The sequence below is a fragment of the Girardinichthys multiradiatus genome, chromosome 14 (assembly GCF_021462225.1).
Source record: "Girardinichthys multiradiatus isolate DD_20200921_A chromosome 14, DD_fGirMul_XY1, whole genome shotgun sequence".
Lineage (NCBI taxonomy): Eukaryota > Metazoa > Chordata > Actinopteri > Cyprinodontiformes > Goodeidae > Girardinichthys > Girardinichthys multiradiatus.
Genome location: NC_061807.1, coordinates 26,832,478 through 26,850,942, shown reverse-complemented (window position 1 = coordinate 26,850,942; position 18,465 = coordinate 26,832,478). Strand labels below are relative to the sequence as shown.

At 39.1% G+C, this 18,465-nt stretch overlaps 2 protein-coding genes and 1 long non-coding RNA gene across 3 annotated transcripts; 2 read left to right on the top strand and 1 right to left on the bottom strand.

Annotated features, from left to right (window-relative positions):
* The first annotated feature begins 1,917 nt into the window (after positions 1–1,917).
* si:dkey-219e21.2 (E3 ubiquitin-protein ligase TRIM39) lies at positions 1,918–8,434 on the top strand. Its single transcript, XM_047386785.1, has 10 exons — positions 1,918–2,058; positions 2,453–2,506; positions 2,808–2,962; positions 4,184–4,282; positions 4,714–4,848; positions 4,962–5,081; positions 5,190–5,318; positions 6,094–6,172; positions 6,285–6,311; positions 6,409–8,434. The coding sequence occupies exons 2-10, from the start codon at positions 2,455–2,457 to the stop codon at positions 6,996–6,998; spliced, it is 1,386 nt and encodes a 461-aa protein (XP_047242741.1). The 5' UTR covers positions 1,918–2,058; positions 2,453–2,454; the 3' UTR covers positions 6,999–8,434.
* Positions 8,257–17,408, bottom strand: LOC124881242 (CD209 antigen-like protein C). The gene is made up of 6 exons (XM_047386786.1): positions 17,299–17,408; positions 15,041–15,142; positions 11,897–12,016; positions 11,541–11,701; positions 11,126–11,250; positions 8,257–8,658 (listed from the first exon to the last, which is right to left on the bottom strand). The coding sequence occupies exons 1-6, from the start codon at positions 17,348–17,350 to the stop codon at positions 8,541–8,543; spliced, it is 678 nt and encodes a 225-aa protein (XP_047242742.1). The 5' UTR covers positions 17,351–17,408; the 3' UTR covers positions 8,257–8,540.
* On the top strand, positions 11,268–12,048 carry LOC124881243. Its single transcript, XR_007041584.1, has 2 exons — positions 11,268–11,405; positions 11,552–12,048. It is a non-coding gene; the product is annotated as an uncharacterized LOC124881243 (long non-coding RNA).
* Positions 17,409–18,465: the final 1,057 nt, after the last annotated feature.

Genomic DNA, 18,465 nt, shown 5'->3' with positions numbered 1-18,465 from the left:
CGTTCTCTTCACAATATCCCACAGATTCTCTATGGGGTTCAGGTCAGGAGAGTTGGCAGGCCAATTGAGCACAGTGATACCATGGTCAGTAAACCATTTACCAGTGGTTTTGACACTGTGAGCAGGTGCCAGGTCGTGCTGAAAAATGAAATCTTCATCTCCATAAAGCTTTTCAGCAGATGGAAGCATGAAGTGCTCCAAAATCTCCTGATAGCTAGCTGCATTGACCCTGCCCTTGATAAAACACAGTGGACCAACACCAGCAGCTGACACGGCACCCCAGACCATCATTGACTGTGGGTACTTGACACTGGACTTCTGGCATTTTGGCATTTCCTTCTCCCCAGTCTTCCTCCAGACTCTGGCACCTTGATTTCCGAATGACATGCAGAATTTGCTTTCATCCGAAAAAGTACTTTGGACCACTGAGCAACAGTCCAGTGCTGCTTCTCTGTAGCCCAGGTCTGGGGAATGCGGCACCTGTAGCCCATTTCCTGCACACGCCTGTGCACGGTGGCTCTGGATGTTTCTACTCCAGACTCAGTCCACTGCTTCCGCAGGTCCCCCAAGGTCTGGAATCAGCCCTTCTCCACAATCTTCCTCAGGGTCCGGTCACCTCTTCTCGTTGTGCAGCGTTTTCTGCCACACTTTTTCCTTCCCACAGACTTCCCACTGAGGTGCCTTGATACAGCACTCTGGGAACAGCCTATTCGTTCAGAAATTTCTTTCTGTGTCTTACCCTCTTGCTTGAGGGTGTCAATAGTGGCCTTCTGGACAGCAGTCAGGTCGGCAGTCTTACCCATGATTGGGGTTTTGAGTGATGAACCAGGCTGGGAGTTTTAAAAGCCACAGGAATCTTTTGCAGGTGTTTAGAGTTAACTCGTTGATTCAGATGATTAGGTTCATAGCTCGTTTAGAGACCCTTTTAATGATATGCTAATTTTGTGAGATAGGAATTTTGGGTTTTCATGAGCTGTATGCCAAAATCATCCGTATTAAGACAATAAAAGACCTGAAATATTTCAGTTAGTGTGCAATGAATCTAAAATATATGAATGTTAAATTTTCATCATGACCTTATGGAAAATAATGAACTTTAACACAATATGCTAATATTTTGAGAAGGACTTGTATATATATGTATATATATACATATATATATATATATATATATATATATATATATATATATATATATATATATATATATACAACTCCCATTTGCAGTGCTGTTTATAAGTGCAAGCCAGAAAAAAGAGAAAATAAGGTTTTTCCAGTTCCCACTACTGTTTGCCATAGCTTCTCCATCTTGTAAAAATGCCTAAGTCATGGTGACCTTACATACTGCCTGTTTGGTCTCATGTATCGTCTGTGTTCCTGCATTTTGAGGCCTACCTTTATTATTGTTAGATATTTTCAGTTACATAAATTATTGAAAATGTGTTATTGCCCAGCACTGATTTGTGGTATGTCTTATACATTTGTAAATTACTTCAAACTGGCCAATAATGTGTTTATCATTATGTGGAGTCTGGATTTAACACTAGGGGTGAAAACATTCACATAACCATTCATCTTTATTTTTCTAAGAACAGAGGCGTATTTATGTTGCCATGCAAAAATGACCCCCAAAAAAATCTCCATTTTAATCTTTTGGATCGAACCTGTTTTGTTTGGCTGTTTTTTATAAGAATCATATATGCATAAAATTACATTTAGTGTATTTTCATGATTTATTTAAGCCCTCACAGAGGCTTAAATAAGGGTTAACCTTTGCTCTCATTTCTCCATTGTTTGGTTTATAGTTTACAGTAACTCCAGATTTGAAACCTCAAACATCTGCGTCACTCCAACTGATAACAGGCTTTATTGCTGCTGTAAAACATCGCTCCTCTTCCATATCAGGAAGCTGACAGGGTTTGGGGAAAAAAACGACCAAGGCCATAAATGGTCCAAAGATCAGGTGCCTGAGGAGAGACAAAAAGATTGGACTTGCAGGGTTTTCTGTCCACTTCTCTCGACCATCAGAGCTCCAGCAACGCTCTGACAACACAACAGGTAACCAGCTCTAAATTCACATTTAATGCTCTGTTTATCTTCAGGTGGGGATAAAAGTTCCTAATTGAGCTATTTATTATTATCAATTACTAATTTAATTTGTATTTATTGGTATAATTATAATATCACTTTGAAAAACAAAAGAAAAAACACAAATTCATTATTAAAGCTAAAACCTTGTCTGAACATATATTTGTGTTAACAGTAACCATATAATAAGATCAATATTTGATAACTAGGATAACAAGCTGATATGTTAGCTTTTTTCCTATATTTAAATATTTTCTAATATTTGTAATCTTCTAAATTTATAATTTATATATATTTTTACACTCAGTTTTGGAAATTGTTTAACGTTTCTTTAAATAATCTTGATGTGTTTCCTTCTCCACAGCCATGAGTAAGGACGAAGGCACGGAGTTAAAAACTATCCTAAAGCGTAGCAAACGTACGTTTCTATTTTATTTTTAAAATGTTACATTGAACATCTGTGGCATGTTTCTTTCTGAATACTTACAGGCCTTGCCTGGTGCCAGCTCATGATGTGGCTTAATGGGGCAAATTAAATGTAATTATGTCTTTGTAAACATTTCCAAAGGATTATTAATGAATTCACTCCAAAACTATTTAAAATCAACAATAATAATCAGATGTTTTCCCCATGCTTCTGTTTTCTGCATTCCCTCTCTTCCATATATTTGTGAAGTTGTTGTATAAACATTTTTAACCCTGAGAAATGTTCCCTGCAGGCGTGAGCATGCTGCTAAATGATGAGGGCAGCAAAACCACCCAGAGCAGCTCCATCGGGGCCGTTCGCTGGAAGCTGCCTGATGAGAGCGTCCAGCCTCACAGTTCAGCCCCCACCGTTCACGCCAAATCAAACACCCACAGTAAGAGCTCACAGGTAAGCTCGTCTGCTCTTGTTTTGCTCCTGTTGTTTTTGTAATGGTTCCAAGTGTGTGTTTGTGTGAAATGTTTAGTCTTGTTTGTTGTAGAGGTGTAGCTTTTTCTAGAATTGTAATACAAGTCAGGTTTATAAACTTGACACATCAGTGGTAATTAAGCAAAACAAAAGTTGTAATATTTGATTTTAAAAAAGTGTATTTTATTATATGCATAATCAAATATTTTATGCTTCAAGAGGTTAACGTCTTTTATGCTCCAAATGTTTACATGCGGCAGTCGCTTAAAACTGTCTACAGGAGGAAGAATTACATTTCTTTGCTGAATTTTGCTGGGGTTTTTTTTCTCCAAAAATATAAGGAAATTAACTTGGATTCTGTCTCTAGAAGTCACAAAAGAATCTCTCTAAGAAGCATTAAAATATAGAATATTTGTTAAAAATTCCACATTATTTACATCAGTTAGCAGATAAATAATGTGTAGTGCATGCCATTTAAGTGACACATTAGTCAATTAGATTATACTGTGCAGATAATGTTGCTTTAGTTGTAAATTATAATAATGGCTCTGTTTGACGTATAAAGCATTAGTGTATGAACATGGGTGAGAGAAAGGGGAGGTTAGTGGGTTTATTTTGTATTCAAAGGTCAGAAATACAACAAAAACAGATGCTAAATTCTGACTGGGTTCATCAGAGGTCACAGAGCAGCTCCCAGTTCAATAGGCCTGCCGCAGTTAAACAGGTTAAATATTTAAGTATAAGCCATTTAGTGGCCCCATGTATCTCATTAAAGCAGTGAGCTGTGTGACTTTTTAAATTGCAAACATGTTAATTCAGTGTTTGAATACATAAAATGGAGAGAAATGCGTTGTTATCAGATTGTATTGTTAATAGTGGTTAGTGGTTACTGTGGTTTTGGTACTTCCAGCTAGAAAATGCACAACTTCCCCAGGTCAGAATGTCGACTACCAATCCAAATAATATTAGTTGAGCTGTGGAAACGGATGGCAGCTGGACAAAACTAATTCTGCTTCGGGGCTGAAACTATCTTAGACCGACCCTGTTCCAATCAAGTTACTACAAATTAGCCACAGGCTAAAAGATGAAATAATTGATGAAACATCCTAAATCTGCATTTTAAAAACCAACATTTCCTCTCTGCTGTCCTTTTCTTCCTGTTTGATTTGTTTAAAACTGAGCCGGCGTGTGTCTGTCTTGCAGCAACACGTTCGCCAGGGCAACCTGAAGGACCTGCGCAGTCTGCAGGAGTGTGTTCACTTCATTAATCACTGGAAGGAGCAAGTGGACCAAGTGTGCAAGGTAGAACCACAGAGACATCGACATGTGGTTTTGTAGTGTTTATTCACAGTACCTGGAATGGTTATCCATCAACTATGTGCTATGGTTCTTTATCCTACACTTCGTGAGACAGGGAGCATTGATCTGGAGAAATGTTGCCATGGAAACAGGGGTTTATTCATATATTATGAACAAGATATGTGGGTGGGTGGCTGCTGATTGGTCCGATTCATGTCTATGAATGCATTTACAGTCTGATTATGTGACCTTTCAGCATCCAGCTCAGATTGCAATTCAATAAACATGCAGACTTGGCATCACCTTACTGCATTTATTACCGCTTAAGTTCAATAAACAGTAACAAGTTTTGATAATCTCTTGATTATGAAACAGTTTTTAATAACTTTTCTGTATCCAATCATGCCTGAAACCATGTGTTTGCTGTGTTTTAGCAGGGTGGCACAGATCCAGGGGAGGGAACCAGTAAGGCAGAGGCCCGGAGCTCAGACCGGCGCACCGAGCGCAGCCTGGAGGAGAGCCGAAAGCTGATCCTGGAGTGGGCCGATGAGCTGCGCCATTTCGACAAGGTGAGCTGTCAGAGCAGAAATATGTAGACTGAGGGTGGTTGAAGCAGCCAAACTTACACGACAACTCCAAACTGTCAAATGCAAACGTTTTCTAATTAATCTTGCATATGTAGCTTCTAAAGGAGACCCCATGGGAATCTGACAATCATAGGAAACAGGATAAAGATCAGCCCAAAGAGGAGGGACAAGTGAGGATCATGGAGTGGGCAAAGGAGCTGCAGAAGGCGACCGAGGTGGGGCGTTACAGACATAAACTAATAGTCTTTCATTTACAACATAGCATTTTCTATTTTAAAACTAACAGACAGTAGATAGTTCATTAAAAAAATTTGCTTTTGCAGAGCTGCGGTGTCCAGAGCGAGGAGCTCGGTAAAGTTCTGCGCCTGCTGGGCATCAAAAAGAAACGTCTGTACAAGCTGCTGCCTCTACTGGAGTTCATCACCTGGTCTCTGCTCAAGGAAGACAGCACGGTGAGAAACATGACGTGTGAGGTTCCTGTGAAGCCATTAGGCTGTAAAACTGTTTTATGCAACATGAAGCCTGGGTGAACCCTGCTCTTAGTGTGCGTGTAGAAAAGCCATAAACCATTTTTACTGACCCTGAACTACTTCTGCCTGATAGCCAACAGCAGCATCTGGTTCTGATAACAGATTGTGAATGATTAATCTGATTATCTATGACCACTTTTACCTCTTACATATAAAGCAGAGCCAAAAAAGTCAAAATGATTCATTTCTCTTGACCAATAAAAAAAAAAGCAGCTCAAATGAGCCGGGTGAGCTCATTCTTAGAGGTGGCCATCTGGGGGCGTGTTGAAAGACAGAAAAACTGACCTAAGTATAAATAAACAAATTGAACAACAAATTAAAGCTCCTTCCAACCTTTCTTGAATTCATTCTACTAACATATTATGGACCAAACAAAGCTAACCCATACAATGTCAATGCTAAAGAACCCAGCGGTTTACAGAGTGCTGTGTCCAACCAAAATAATGGAAAATTGAGTGAAAGGAAAAAGTGAGTTTGAAACATTTGCACAAGCAACAGGAATAAATGTGGTTCTTGAGAGGATTGGGAACTTTTTCTCTTGGATCTGTTACCAGTGTGACCCAATCTCAAAAATTGATGGATGGATGGATGGATGGATGGATGATGTATTAACATGACAAGGCTTTGAGTAAAATCTGCAGAAATAGACAGTGGTTGCTGATGGTCAATGTTTTCATGTTATACTTGTCTTTTTCAGACAATGGTTTCCCAGATCTGGTTGCTGGCGAAGCAAAAAACCTGGAAAGCAGGAAAACCCAAATACATCCCAAACTCAGGTGTGCAGATACGTTTATTTTCAAGCAAATGGGGAAAATGAGGCTATATTGCTTCTCTACATTTTTCATTTGTGAGCTGTTTATAATTATTTGTCCACATCTCTGTTTTTAGTTTGGACCTGGATCTGCAGTGCAGCAGGTAACTAAATTTTTGCCTTGGTCTATCATCTAATATAATAGCAAAGTGACTCAAGACTGCGGTTCTGAAGGCCTAATTCTTGTGTTTTCCCTGACAGCTGATGTGATTCTCGACCCCATGACAAACCACCCCTGGCTTCATCTTTCTGATGACCAGCGTAAGGTCCAGGAGAGCATCTCGGAGTCTGACCCTCCCAATAGCTCCCATCGCTTCGACAGCTGGCCTTGCGTACTGGGCTGGGAGGGCTACAGCCATGGCCGCCACTACTGGGAGGTGGACATCGCCAACAACGGCTATTGGCGGGTCGGGCTCACCTCGGCCAACTCAGAGCGGAAGGGAAACTTCCCCATGACCCCCAAGCAGGGCTATTGGGTTCTGTGGAGAAGCACCCACAATTTCTATGCCTGCACCAAGCCAGAAACGCAACTTCCCCTTGGGGTCATCCCACGGCGCCTTGCGGTATACTTAGACTACGAGGAAGGCCAGATCTCCTTCTACAATGCTGAAACCAAATCTCACATCTACACGTTCACAGAGGACTTCAGAGAGAAGCTGTACCCTCTGTTCGTGCCCATGGACGGCCGCACACTCATGACTGTCATCAAGCCAAATAAGATCTCTGCAATCATGGAGAAGAGCCCGGACAAAGCCAGAAAGGTGGCATTGGATGACAGTACCGAGCTTTAAAAGAAACCCTAGCAATCCCAGTCAAAAGCGTGGAAAATTTTTAAAAGGTTCTCATCATGGATTTATAAGCGTATGCTGCTACAAGAGACTAATTAGGAAATCACACATTTATTCTCACAGCATTACAAGTAAATTACCCTGTAAAAAAGAAATCATGAATTGCTTGTTTTTGCCACTAAAGTAAGAGCCTGTACAGACTCCACAAGAAGAGAAAAATGTGTTCCATTCCTGGGGATGTCAAGAACAAGAACACGTTCTTCCTGGCCAGAAGCGAAGAAAACAAGAACTCGAGCGGTGACTTCCACCCTCCCACAAAAACGTTTGTTAGCATGGAAACCACACCCATTTCCAATTTCTGACCAATCACACAACAGTTGTTGGACACAAGAAAAAAGTTTGTCCCAGAAGATCGAAGAACTCCCAGCCTGGGTCAGCACGAACTGAAAAATCATTTAATCATCATCATGAAAAGGTAATTTTGTTCTTTTTCTGGGAGAGTATGCACTGGCCTTAATCTCAGGGAGGTAGAGGTAAGCAACAGAAGTAGAAGGATGAAGAGATGGAGGAGGAAGAACATCACACAGAGGAGGTGCCAGAGGATCAGGGAAAAATGGTTTTCATCATCTCTGGTCTGCAGTTGACGCGATTTGTATCCCGATGGGCTGGCAACAATCCGATTTATTTTGGATACATAGATATTCTTTCTGGAGAAGCCTGGATTGGACTATAAAGTAAACCATGTTGGCCAGGGCAACAATAGCACAAAAATAGAAATACAAAGAGCTACCTAACAAACCTTAGGTCCACTGAAATGGACACAGCCTAATTGGAACTTTTCAGTTTCATATTGATCAACATTTCTCCGATGTGGTTATATAAGCACTTGTACTTTTGCCCCTTTGTAGCCACCCTATAAATATGTAGATCCGCCCCTGAAGCAGGCACAAGCATTCGGAGGAAACTGAAGTTTAAAGTGAAATAAAAAGAGAAGTGAAGATGATCTGACTTCAGATGAAATCTGCAGGAACTGAAGAAGCAGGGGATTTCTTTAAGAAGTGATCTGATTGTTTAATTTCTATAAATGTTACCTCAATGTTACTCTCAATTTCTCTACTAAAGCAATAAAAATGTTGTGTTGTATCAAAGTGCTAATGACAATATGTTGAAAGATGCTTGTATCTAATCACTTCACTATGAATGCATTAGTCTTTAGAATAATAGAAACATATTCTTATCAGAGCATGACAGAAACAATATGTAACCATAAACCAATTATCATTTATTAAGGTAAAAGCATGCTATGCTTCTTTTTACATGCATGCACTTTAAACTGGGCTTTCAGAACAAACTGTAGTCATGAATAACTTGATGTTGTTGAAAAATCTGCATTTTTCTTAAACTGTTAAGCTCCACCAATAAAGTATTTTTTCACTGTAGCATTCTGTAGGGCTGGTTTGATGTTTCCTGGCAATATGAAACTCCACATCTCCTTCAGACTGCAATTTGTTAATAAAAGATTGATAAGAAGGGTGTGGAGGCCCGTCAGGACTCTCTCTTGCAGATCCAGGGTCCGTGCTCTTCACAGTCAGCAGCAAACAGAGTCCCACCTCCCCTCAGGTCTGCACAGTCCCTGTCATCACTGTCCCACTGCACAACCACTCTAAAAAACACACAGATGCATGTATTTATTATGAGAATGAAAAACAAAGTCAGCATTTACCATCAGAATGGTTATAAATCTCCAGAGAGGTTGTGAATTGTAAGTATGTTAATTACCGGTAAATTAATATACTTGTTACTGTAAAATGAAACAGTAACTTATTTGACAAAGCTTTTTGTCTGTATAATAATGTATATATTGTATCTTTATTGTGATCTTGTAATAAACAACATAAATAAAATATATTTTGTGCTTTGTATTTTACTCTTAGACTTTAAGTTCAGGGTTTTGTATTTGTTTTGGCTCTTCAATATATATAAAATATTATGATAAGAGGCAAAAATGAAGTGTTCTCTCCATAAATAAATAAAGTCTACAGTAGAAGAAGTAATCCAACTGTTTGTTATATTTTCAGCGCTAAATGAAAGCAGCCACTTTGTTTCAAAACAAAAAGTAATCCTCTAGTTGATGCCCTCCACATTTATTTGCGCTCCTAATTAAGATGTGTAAAAAGCCTTAAAATAAACACATCTTTCATCCCAGAGTGATGACTTCACACTGAAAACTTTAGAAAAGTTTAACCTTGAATTTAAAGTACATTTATTTTTGGGGTAAGAAATAATTTTATATTTGTTTATTTCTTGTTTTGTAAAACAACCAGTACTACAATTATTGGCAGCTCTTACAGTTTCTTTAAAATAAATATAACTGAAATATATTAATACATTTATCTTTACTCTACTTTTTAAGTTAACCAGTGTCTAGGAACTCTTGATTGGGAATCCAATTTTCTCTGGGGAACAAATATGATGTGACACTGTGGGCTACTTCTCAAAATGGAAGAGACAGGAGAGCAGGCATTCAAGTAAGGCAGATGTGTGTTGATCTTCCTAAGTTGGGACATGGTTAGAAAAAAATAGCCACTCAACTAAGCGTCTCTACAGTCGGAGCAATATTTAAAAGGTTCAACTCAAATGTGACAGACAAGCCTGGAGGAGGACATGTTTGTCTTGCAACCACACACAGTGGGGTGCGTGTCTCTAAGGTTCGCTACTAGAGAGATGCAGCAAAGAGTAGCATCTTATGGGGGTCACCAGGTCTCCATAGCAACCATTAGGCTAAGCTGAGATGAAGCTAAGCTAAGAATCAGTGTATTTTCTGTTTTTGTTGACTTCACATCCATATAGAGCTGTCATGCATTCTGTGAAATGGACTCACCTATGCCACTAATCCGTCTGTCCTTTTCACTCCCTGCAAGATGCTCTCGTTGGTTAGCCGTTCCCCTGCCCCTTAGTCACTTCAATCATGCTATCTTTTTGCCTTCAACTGGGTTCAATTTCAGTATAAAAACTGACAGATTTCCAGTGAAGCAGGGGATGAATATGTGGAAAATCATCTGATTTGTGATGCTGGGGGCCTGCTTCTCTTCCAAATGTCCCGGAAACCTTGTTAGAGCGCATGGCTTCATGGACTCCAGTGGAATTTACCAGAATGATCCAAGACATGCAATTAAATCAAGGAAGAAATGGTTCACAAGACAAAAATTTACTTTATTTGCCTTGGTTATCTAAATGTAAATCTGTTAGGTTAGCTGAAGAGAAGAAAGTATACGGGAGAAACCAGGAGGGGAGATTGTGAAAAGAGGAATAGTTATAGTTTAGTTAGTTTGTTCCAACCTCCTGAAATATATTTGGATAAGTGCTGTCCTGCCAACAAAATGAAACCCAGAAACCAAGTTTGGCACAACCAATTTTGTTACAAACGATGTTTCTACCTACTTGATAAATGTACTAAAATTCAATGTTGCATTTTGCCAACCATTTTGATTATAGGATCATCCTTCTGCAAAAGAAGAGGAAGTCATTTTAAGGTTTTTCACATCCCTTTAGCAGGAACGCCAATAACTGTGGTAGGCTCTGTATGAAGCCGCTGCAATTTCAGCATTTGTCCAACATGGCATCACTATCTTTAACAGATTTTAAATGCAATCCCTCTCAACGCCACCAGCCTAAAGGCAAACATGTTGATCATCAAATCTTCCCCCCTGCAAGGACGGAACAAGTACTTTTCCAATGTGTTTCCAGCAATGACTTTTTTTGAATGCAACACTCTGGGGTTTTATTTCCAGATTTAAAAAATATGTCACTAATTAAGGAAACGAAACCGCTGTACTATGTGTTTTCGTTGCACGTCATGCAAGGATTATTTTTAGATTTATGTTAATAGCATTTCTCCTTTTAATGAAACTAAACTCGTCCTGTCTCTCTTGATCCGTTCATGTGTATAAAAAGACCTTCTCATTGTTTTGTTTTGCGCTAGATCCTTGATGCCAAGAAGGAGGCGATCTATTCTGTAAGAGATGAACAGCTGAGTGGAATTGAAAGTGAGCTGGTCACCTGTTGCTAAAACATCTTTAAATAAATATGGATCGGATGATATTTTGTTTCAGCCAGAACTTCAGACTTACGGCAAGTGGTTCTGGACTTCGCTCCCACTCAGCCACAGCCAGCGTCCCTCCTGTTGGCCGTCCGTCAGTCCAACCCACAGGAAAGGACTTTTTGTGGCGTGTCTCATAACTCCTTGGAGAAAATCCTGCATTTCAGGCAAAAGTTAGACTACTTTATGTTTACAGTCAGGCAAAAAAATGTCAATTTGACATGAATGTACAAAAGCCCTAGTTAACGATAAGACCTGTTAAAAAAGAAAGAAGCATTGGGAGAACACATCTGCTGCATTACTTTTTAAAGGTAGTGTTAATTATTTTGTTGTGTGTTTGGTTCCTTGATAATATTTACTGATATGATTTGGTAATTTATGAGGTCTCTTGAAATCTGGACTGGATCAGGTGTGTCCCATGCCTCTCTCTTTCTCATGCTCTTTACCATCTCTGCAGAGTCTTCGATCACAACCAGGCTGCTGTTCTGCTGCCGGCAGAACTCGACGCTCTCGTTCCACCGACAGTCTTCTTGGAGTCCGACCGAGAAAAAGTAGCAGTGACTCCTCCACCACAGCCAGCCATCAGGACACAGACGGCATCTGGGGTCTCCAGACGGCAAAGACAAAAACAGAACCGCTGATGCAACTGTAGAATACGCGGCAGTAGAGCCACCAAAAGCATGCGGTGAATGCTCCATCATGACAGATCACCTGTTGATCTTTGATGCTTTTGTTTCTGCATGAAGATTATAAATACCACGGTTTTCACAGGCTTGAACCAGATAATTATTTGCAAACTCACCCTGAGTGGCAGAATGCAGCATCATTTTCAGATCATGGCACTCTCTTTGGCACTGCTGCAGATGTTCCACCTGTTTTTTGTGAAAGGTTGGATCCTCTTTTGGTGCTGCTCCCCAGTTGGCTGTCACATTGATAAACTTTAGACAACCTAAACTGTGTTGGTATGCATTTCTTGACTGCAGATGTGGTAACGGATGGAGTTCCTCAAAGCATATATTTTGGGCCTCATTAATTTATTTTATTATTCTGCCCCTGGAGTTGGTTTTTGTTTCTATTGTTTTGAAGAAGAAATCATTTTATTTGGTCAAACAGATTTTGGGATGGCCTTACTTGCTTTGATGGAAATGGAGTTTTGTAATTGTCTTCAACAAATTCAGTCCAGCTTAACTTAGTATATATATATAACACCAAATTGCAACATTTACAAAACTTTACAAGACAAATTGATCAAATTCCCTTCTAGTTATACAGAATTTAAAATGGTCAAATTTAAATGGATTGGTCCACCAATCCAATTAAATAGTAACATCCTGATCCAGTAACACATCCAGCCCGTTACATCCAGTCAGCAATCCCTTATCCCGAGCAAGCATGTGGCGACAGTGGAGACGAACCACACCCTGAAACTTGTTAAATTATGAACACATGGGCCCCGATTTTCAAAGATCCCAAATAGCGGGTGCTAATTTGCGTGTGTAATAAGTGGGCGTGTTGAGTGCGATTTTGGTTCAATGGATAAAAGGTGCAAAACAGGTACAGACCGCCCTATTTAAATGATGAAATTGCATGTGCTACCGGCTGAAACAAGAGGAAAAGCAAACAGATCCTCTGCTGTGTTGCTAGAAATATGCAGGGATTGTTACACTGCATCATTATAAATGGTCTAGTTGCTGATTTTTTCCTTTTGTTCCTCCGCCCTTGCTTTTCTGGTCTATTACAGTTAGTTAACTTTTGTTGTGCTACTCACAGCAGGTTCCTCATCTGCCCTGACAAGATTATTTCTCTTATCTTGCTCAACATAACTCACAAGAAATTGGCCAATCAATATTAACAATATAAAAGACAAATATGTCTGTTAAGTAATTTGTCTCTCTTGATCTTTTAATTCTTTTTGGAGACTCACCGGGTTCTGTAGTTTTTTTTTGAGAGTTTATGTTTTAAAAGTTTATCATAAAAATCCACAACATTTAAGCCTGAATGTAATATTAGCAACATAAAAATAGAATGTTATAGGAGTTGGCAATCTGTATGTTATAACTTCGCTCATTTTAAAACATAGCGTCACATAACTGCAAAAAACCTTAGGCAAAAAAGTTAAGTCGAACATTTATGGATGTAAAAATAAATCATTCTCCAATGATTTTACTAAATTCGTTTTGTTTGTTTTGGCAATATTTTAACGATATACAACGTGTTTGATTGTTAAATAGTTTTTTGGTGGCACAAAATAATTTTTAACTGGATAAACAAAACGCTCCCCTGGCATATGTTCCCATTTAAACAAACTGATCCAGCTCCGATTGCTCTATAACGTTACTGTCAATAAAGCGATTTGTTTTGTTTAGTGACAAGGTTAAAGCATACAGTCTTTGTCACCAATTGGAAAAGCTGCCTTAAAATGGTGATTTTTCACCTGGTAAGAAGTGATTTTAGCACCCAGTTTGCATATGAAGGATTTCATCTGCCTTATAATGTCTTTACTTCTTTCCTGTTAATTATATTATCAACATCGAAGCGCAGTGGGTCTCTTGCATGATGTGTGATGTGATTACAGGCTGTGCGCGTTCAGAAGGTGATCACCGACAGCCATGTTATACTGGAATGATGTTGAATGAAATGTTGAAAGGAGTTTTACCATAGGCATATTGGCTCCAAATCAGAGCTTAGATAATCCTACATAGAATCATCTATCTTCATCTATTTTTAATAGATTTTTTTTGGCAACCCAAATCTGTTGCCACATGTACAGAAGATTCTGTCTCCCTGTCATCCGTCACTCTATCTATGCCTCTTTCTGGCCAAAGTGAAAGCAGACATATTTGCGTCACAGTTAGCACCTGCATTTCAAACGTGCCAAATCCACACGCAAAAATGGCACCCACAAACCGTTTCAGGCTTTGAAAATCGCATTGCGGGTGGTAAGGGATGACATCTACATATCCTCCTCCCACGAATTTGCACGTTTGGATCATTATCAAATGTTTTGCATATCCATGAAGGCAGACACGCTAAAAGGTTTGCGCCCGCAGTTCCGCTGGTTTTGCACACGCTATCCGATTATCACCTCGTTAGTAGATATGGTTTACTGACGCAAACAGGTTTGCGTGTGGTTTTGTAAACGCAAATCTTTTGAAGTTCAGGCCCTTAGTGTTTAATGCCTTGTTTGGTCACTGGTTATGTGAGTCTTCAGTTCCTGATGCTGAAACATCATCTTATCTGCTTTTAGAAAGAAGTGATCACGTAACACCAAATGATTTTCAGCACTAATTTAAAGTCTTCTATGCTGTTTTTTAATGAGAAGTAGGAGGAAGTGTCTTGTTTCTCTTAACCCAACAACCAAAACGCTGAAGTAGGCCAACCAGATGCTCTCTGTTCAAACATCTAGACTGGAAACAGAGGTGATGTACTTCTGGTGATTCTGCTTCTAAACTCTTACTGAGCAGATGCAATTAACACCATCTTGATTTCACCTATTGCTACTGACATTAAACTATGTATTATTGGTCTTATTTGAATTTAGTGAAAGCCTAAGCATCTTTTATATTATAACCTGACAGAGTTGCCTGTGGGACTTTGTTTCCTCAACCCAGACATGTTTCTGAGAAGCTCAATCCAAGTGATGCCTGGTGAAACCTGCAGAAGCTTCATAAATCTTTGTTTCTACTGCAGTCACTTATAGATGTTAATTAAAATTATTTTAATTAAGATTAAAGTCTTATTTTTCCAAACTCACTATGTAACCTGCATCCTGCAGCCAAGAAAAATCTGATTGCATTGAAATGTTTTTGGTCTTTAACTACTAGAAATCTGTCACATTGTTTATTTTTATGATTTTCCAACACTTTTCTGATATGTAGACATGATTTAAAGAACATCTTAACAATTACAAATGCCATATTTTTTTATTATTCATATTTCTACTTACCAAACAAAATGAAGGATAAGATGAATGTGATGAGCAGTGATATTGCTGCTATAGCAACAGCCCATCTAACTGTCGGGGGACACTTCTTGCAGGATCTCACATCTGTTTAATTAAATAAAGTTGATACTAGAACTAAAAGGCAAGAAACTGAATCTCAGAGCGATGACATAAAAGTAAAGAGCCATTTCAAATCCAGAAAAAATTGGTTATGTCTTTCCAGAATATTTAGATTTTAAGCCAATAAAACAATTGAACTGTGAAAATGTTGAAGCTTTATGCATCACATAGGGTTTTCTCTTTTTACAGAAGATAAATACTGTGGATCCAACTATTAGAGAGGTGATAAGTGACTTATGCAGTGTGGATTTAGCTATATTCAACTATCAATAAAAATTGTTGTTGCTATACAACAATCTGCAAGGTGGTTGTTGCTTGTTCTTCTGGTAATCCAGGAGTCATGGCTTGCTGTGGGACTCTGGATGAAGCTGCCAGATATCGGCAGGCCAAGCAAATAAATTCTTCAGCAGTTGTAGAAGCACAAAATCAGGTATGGATGGAGTTTGCCAAGGTTGTGTAGCTGGGCTTTTGGTGAGCCTAAAAGGTATCAAGAATGGATAAGACTCCCTGAGGATGTTGCTTGACTACCCTGGTTGACACACATTATGCAACATTGGGACACGGAAGTTGTTTCTACCTGAAGAGGGTTACATTTCTCAGCCTCTCAGAAGAAAGGTCCTGCAGGAGATAGTTCAGGAGTGTGGGGTTTCAAGGCATTTACTAAGCAAGATCATTGAGAAAACAGGTATGCGTTGTACTATCTACATATTTGGTAAGGATGGTAGTCTCTAACCAAAAAACCTGGAGCAGTAAATGCACGGTAAACCTTTTTAGAAATTACACAAAATCTTTGAGATTATTAGTTTAATACTTGACATATAAATGATTTTTCCAACTCCCAGGTTACTTAGTACCAACCACACAGTCTTTTATTAAATGTATCCACTAGTACCTTCAAAATCCAATCAGTTTGGACTGCTGTGCTCCTGGTGTAGCACTTTGACTAGTAGATCCTCTGCTCCAGTAGTTGGACCCAAATGACACTAAATATACAAAAAGGTGCAGCTAGCGGGACAAGATAAGTGACTGGTGTGACCATACGACCAGCGAGCTCAGAGAAGTTGCAAAGCAGCAGAAAAAAATTATATCCGGCATGAAGAATGTGGTTCCAACATCTAATGACCTCTCAGATGCAATTATTTTAGTACGGTCCAAACAATTTCCAAAGGATTTCTTGCTATCAAGTCACAATTTCTTTGCACCATCAGTTTTAACTGCACTGACAAAGATTTTTGGGAATGCACAAAAGATGCATGTGTGAATATGCTGCAGGATACCAGCAAAATGTAGTTTGTGCTGTTGGTGACTTGTGGTGTGATGAGCATTATCCCTTCACTGTACAACCAGTCTGCAACTGTTATCATATGTATAGTATAATGCCAAATTGGTCCCAAGTCACTGCTTCTCAGCATTGGGGTTGTTGAAAGTTAAATGTAGGGAACTCCCTGTTATTACAGACTACATGCGTTTTCAGAGGGTGTCCTCATTTCAAAAGGCAAACAGTACCTGTTAACTTCCAACAAGTCATCACTTCGTGGACTTTGAAGCAAAAGATAAGAACAATCTTGATTTGAGAGCAATTACTCTGTCAAAGCTGCTACGGACAATTAGGAGAGAAAAGGATAATGAAGAGTCTGCGTCAGCACATGTTCGTAGACAGTATGCACGACGGACAAAAAAAAAAACTTCAAAAACAGCCGTTGCACAAAACAAAGCTTTTAGGCCTGGTGAAGCTGTGGCACTCAAAGCCAAGAGAGGTTTCGTAAATGGGCAACGTGCCCATGGATGTAGGCAGCAGGGCATGCAAGCTTTCACAGACTGGAGAGCTCCCACTTGAAAACTATTTTAACTTTTGCAACTAACACAGTGGAGTGAAACTCATCTGACGTACCTGAATATACACATTTATACATCTGGTAGTCTTTGAGATGAACCAACCAGAGAAAATAAACATTCAATTTGAGTGTTTTAAATGAGTACTACTGCTATTTCATGTTGCTCAGTTTTCAAATGCATTAGGTCAGTTGTGGAGGCATGGGACTTACTTCGTGGTTATGATTTAACACTAAAGATTACTTGGTTTATATTTAAATCTCCATCTTCCTCCAACAGAGTACATTTTCATACATTTTAAAGCTTACCTTCACGCGCTGCAGTTTTCAGTGATGCCGCTGTACTGTCGTATGAAGCCATCTGTCCCTTTAGTTGTGTTTCACATGTATTTTGACTTGTATAGAATTGAATTCACACATTAACTGAACACCATGTGATAACAGGTTCTTTTTTTCAGTATGGGAGTTAAGAAAATAAATATCTGGGGCAGTTTACAGAGGAAGCAGCCAATGTGTGAACAGAACTACGCCTGGGCTGCGAATGCCAGCAGAGACTCTGGGGACTTTGTGTGTTAGTGAGACATGTCCTCATGCAGCTTTTTAACTCCATTAAGTTTAATCAGGAGTCTCCTGCAACACCTGGACTCACACATGCAAAACAGATATTTATATATACTGTAAAAACCCAGCTTTTAAAAAATTGATTCAGACGTTCACATAACTTATATTATTGGACTGACATCTGGGCTTTGTAATGGCCACCCCAAAACATTGACTTTGTTGTCATTAAGCCACTTTGTTACTAATTTGGCAGTACGACTAGGCGCTTTATCCTTTTAGAAGACCCATTTGTGCCCAAACTTTAACTTCCTGGCTGATTTCTTGATGCTTCAGTGTTTCCAGATAATGTTCTTTCCTTACAATGTAATCTATTCCTTAAAGTTCGCCAGCACCTCCTGCAGCAAAACACCCAAACAACATGATACTGGCATGTAATGATAGTCATTATAGCCAAAAACGATTGAATATAGCTGTATCAGACAACAGGACATGTACTCTTTCAAACTGTAACCTGGTTTTTAACATTCCTCTCCAAGTGGCCATGCAGCCCATGCACAGGACTTGTTTTATTGTGGGTGAGGATCCAATATTCACATAGAAATAAAACTCTTTCATCTAGCAAACTGAAATAAGTTTGATAATCTTGACTGACCTAATGCAGGAACAACTTTATCTTTTGTGTATTTTTATACATATCTGGTTTCAACTGTATATAAAGAGCAAAAAATGTAATTTTTGGCCTCATGCAAAACACTGTGATGGAAAACTAACTCAGACTCTTGCCAGACAAGTGCAGGGGTTACCCTGCATGGATGAAGGCCGGGAAACAGAAGCACATTGCTGGAGATCTGAGTATGGATGAGTTTTAGTAAAACTGAGCAAAAATTACAAACCAGGAAAGAAACAAGCTAAAAA

Excerpts from the sequence above, each read along its gene's own strand:
- si:dkey-219e21.2 (XM_047386785.1), top strand. The coding sequence starts at position 2,455 with ATGAGTAAGGACGAAGGCACGGAGTTAAAAACTATCCTAAAGCGTAGC. Across the intron at positions 4,849-4,961 it reads AGCTGCGCCATTTCGACAAG|CTTCTAAAGGAGACCCCATG; the intron begins GTGAGCTGTCAG and ends TTGCATATGTAG. Across the intron at positions 5,082-5,189 it reads AGCTGCAGAAGGCGACCGAG|AGCTGCGGTGTCCAGAGCGA; the intron begins GTGGGGCGTTAC and ends TTGCTTTTGCAG.
- LOC124881242 (XM_047386786.1), bottom strand. The coding sequence starts at position 17,350 with ATGGCTTCATACGACAGTACAGCGGCATCACTGAAAACTGCAGCGCGT. Across the intron at positions 15,143-17,298 it reads GAAAACTGCAGCGCGTGAAG|ATGTGAGATCCTGCAAGAAG; the intron begins GTAAGCTTTAAA and ends TTAATTAAACAG. Across the intron at positions 8,659-11,125 it reads GAAGTCCAGAACCACTTGCC|AGTGGTTGTGCAGTGGGACA; the intron begins GTAAGTCTGAAG and ends TGTGTTTTTTAG.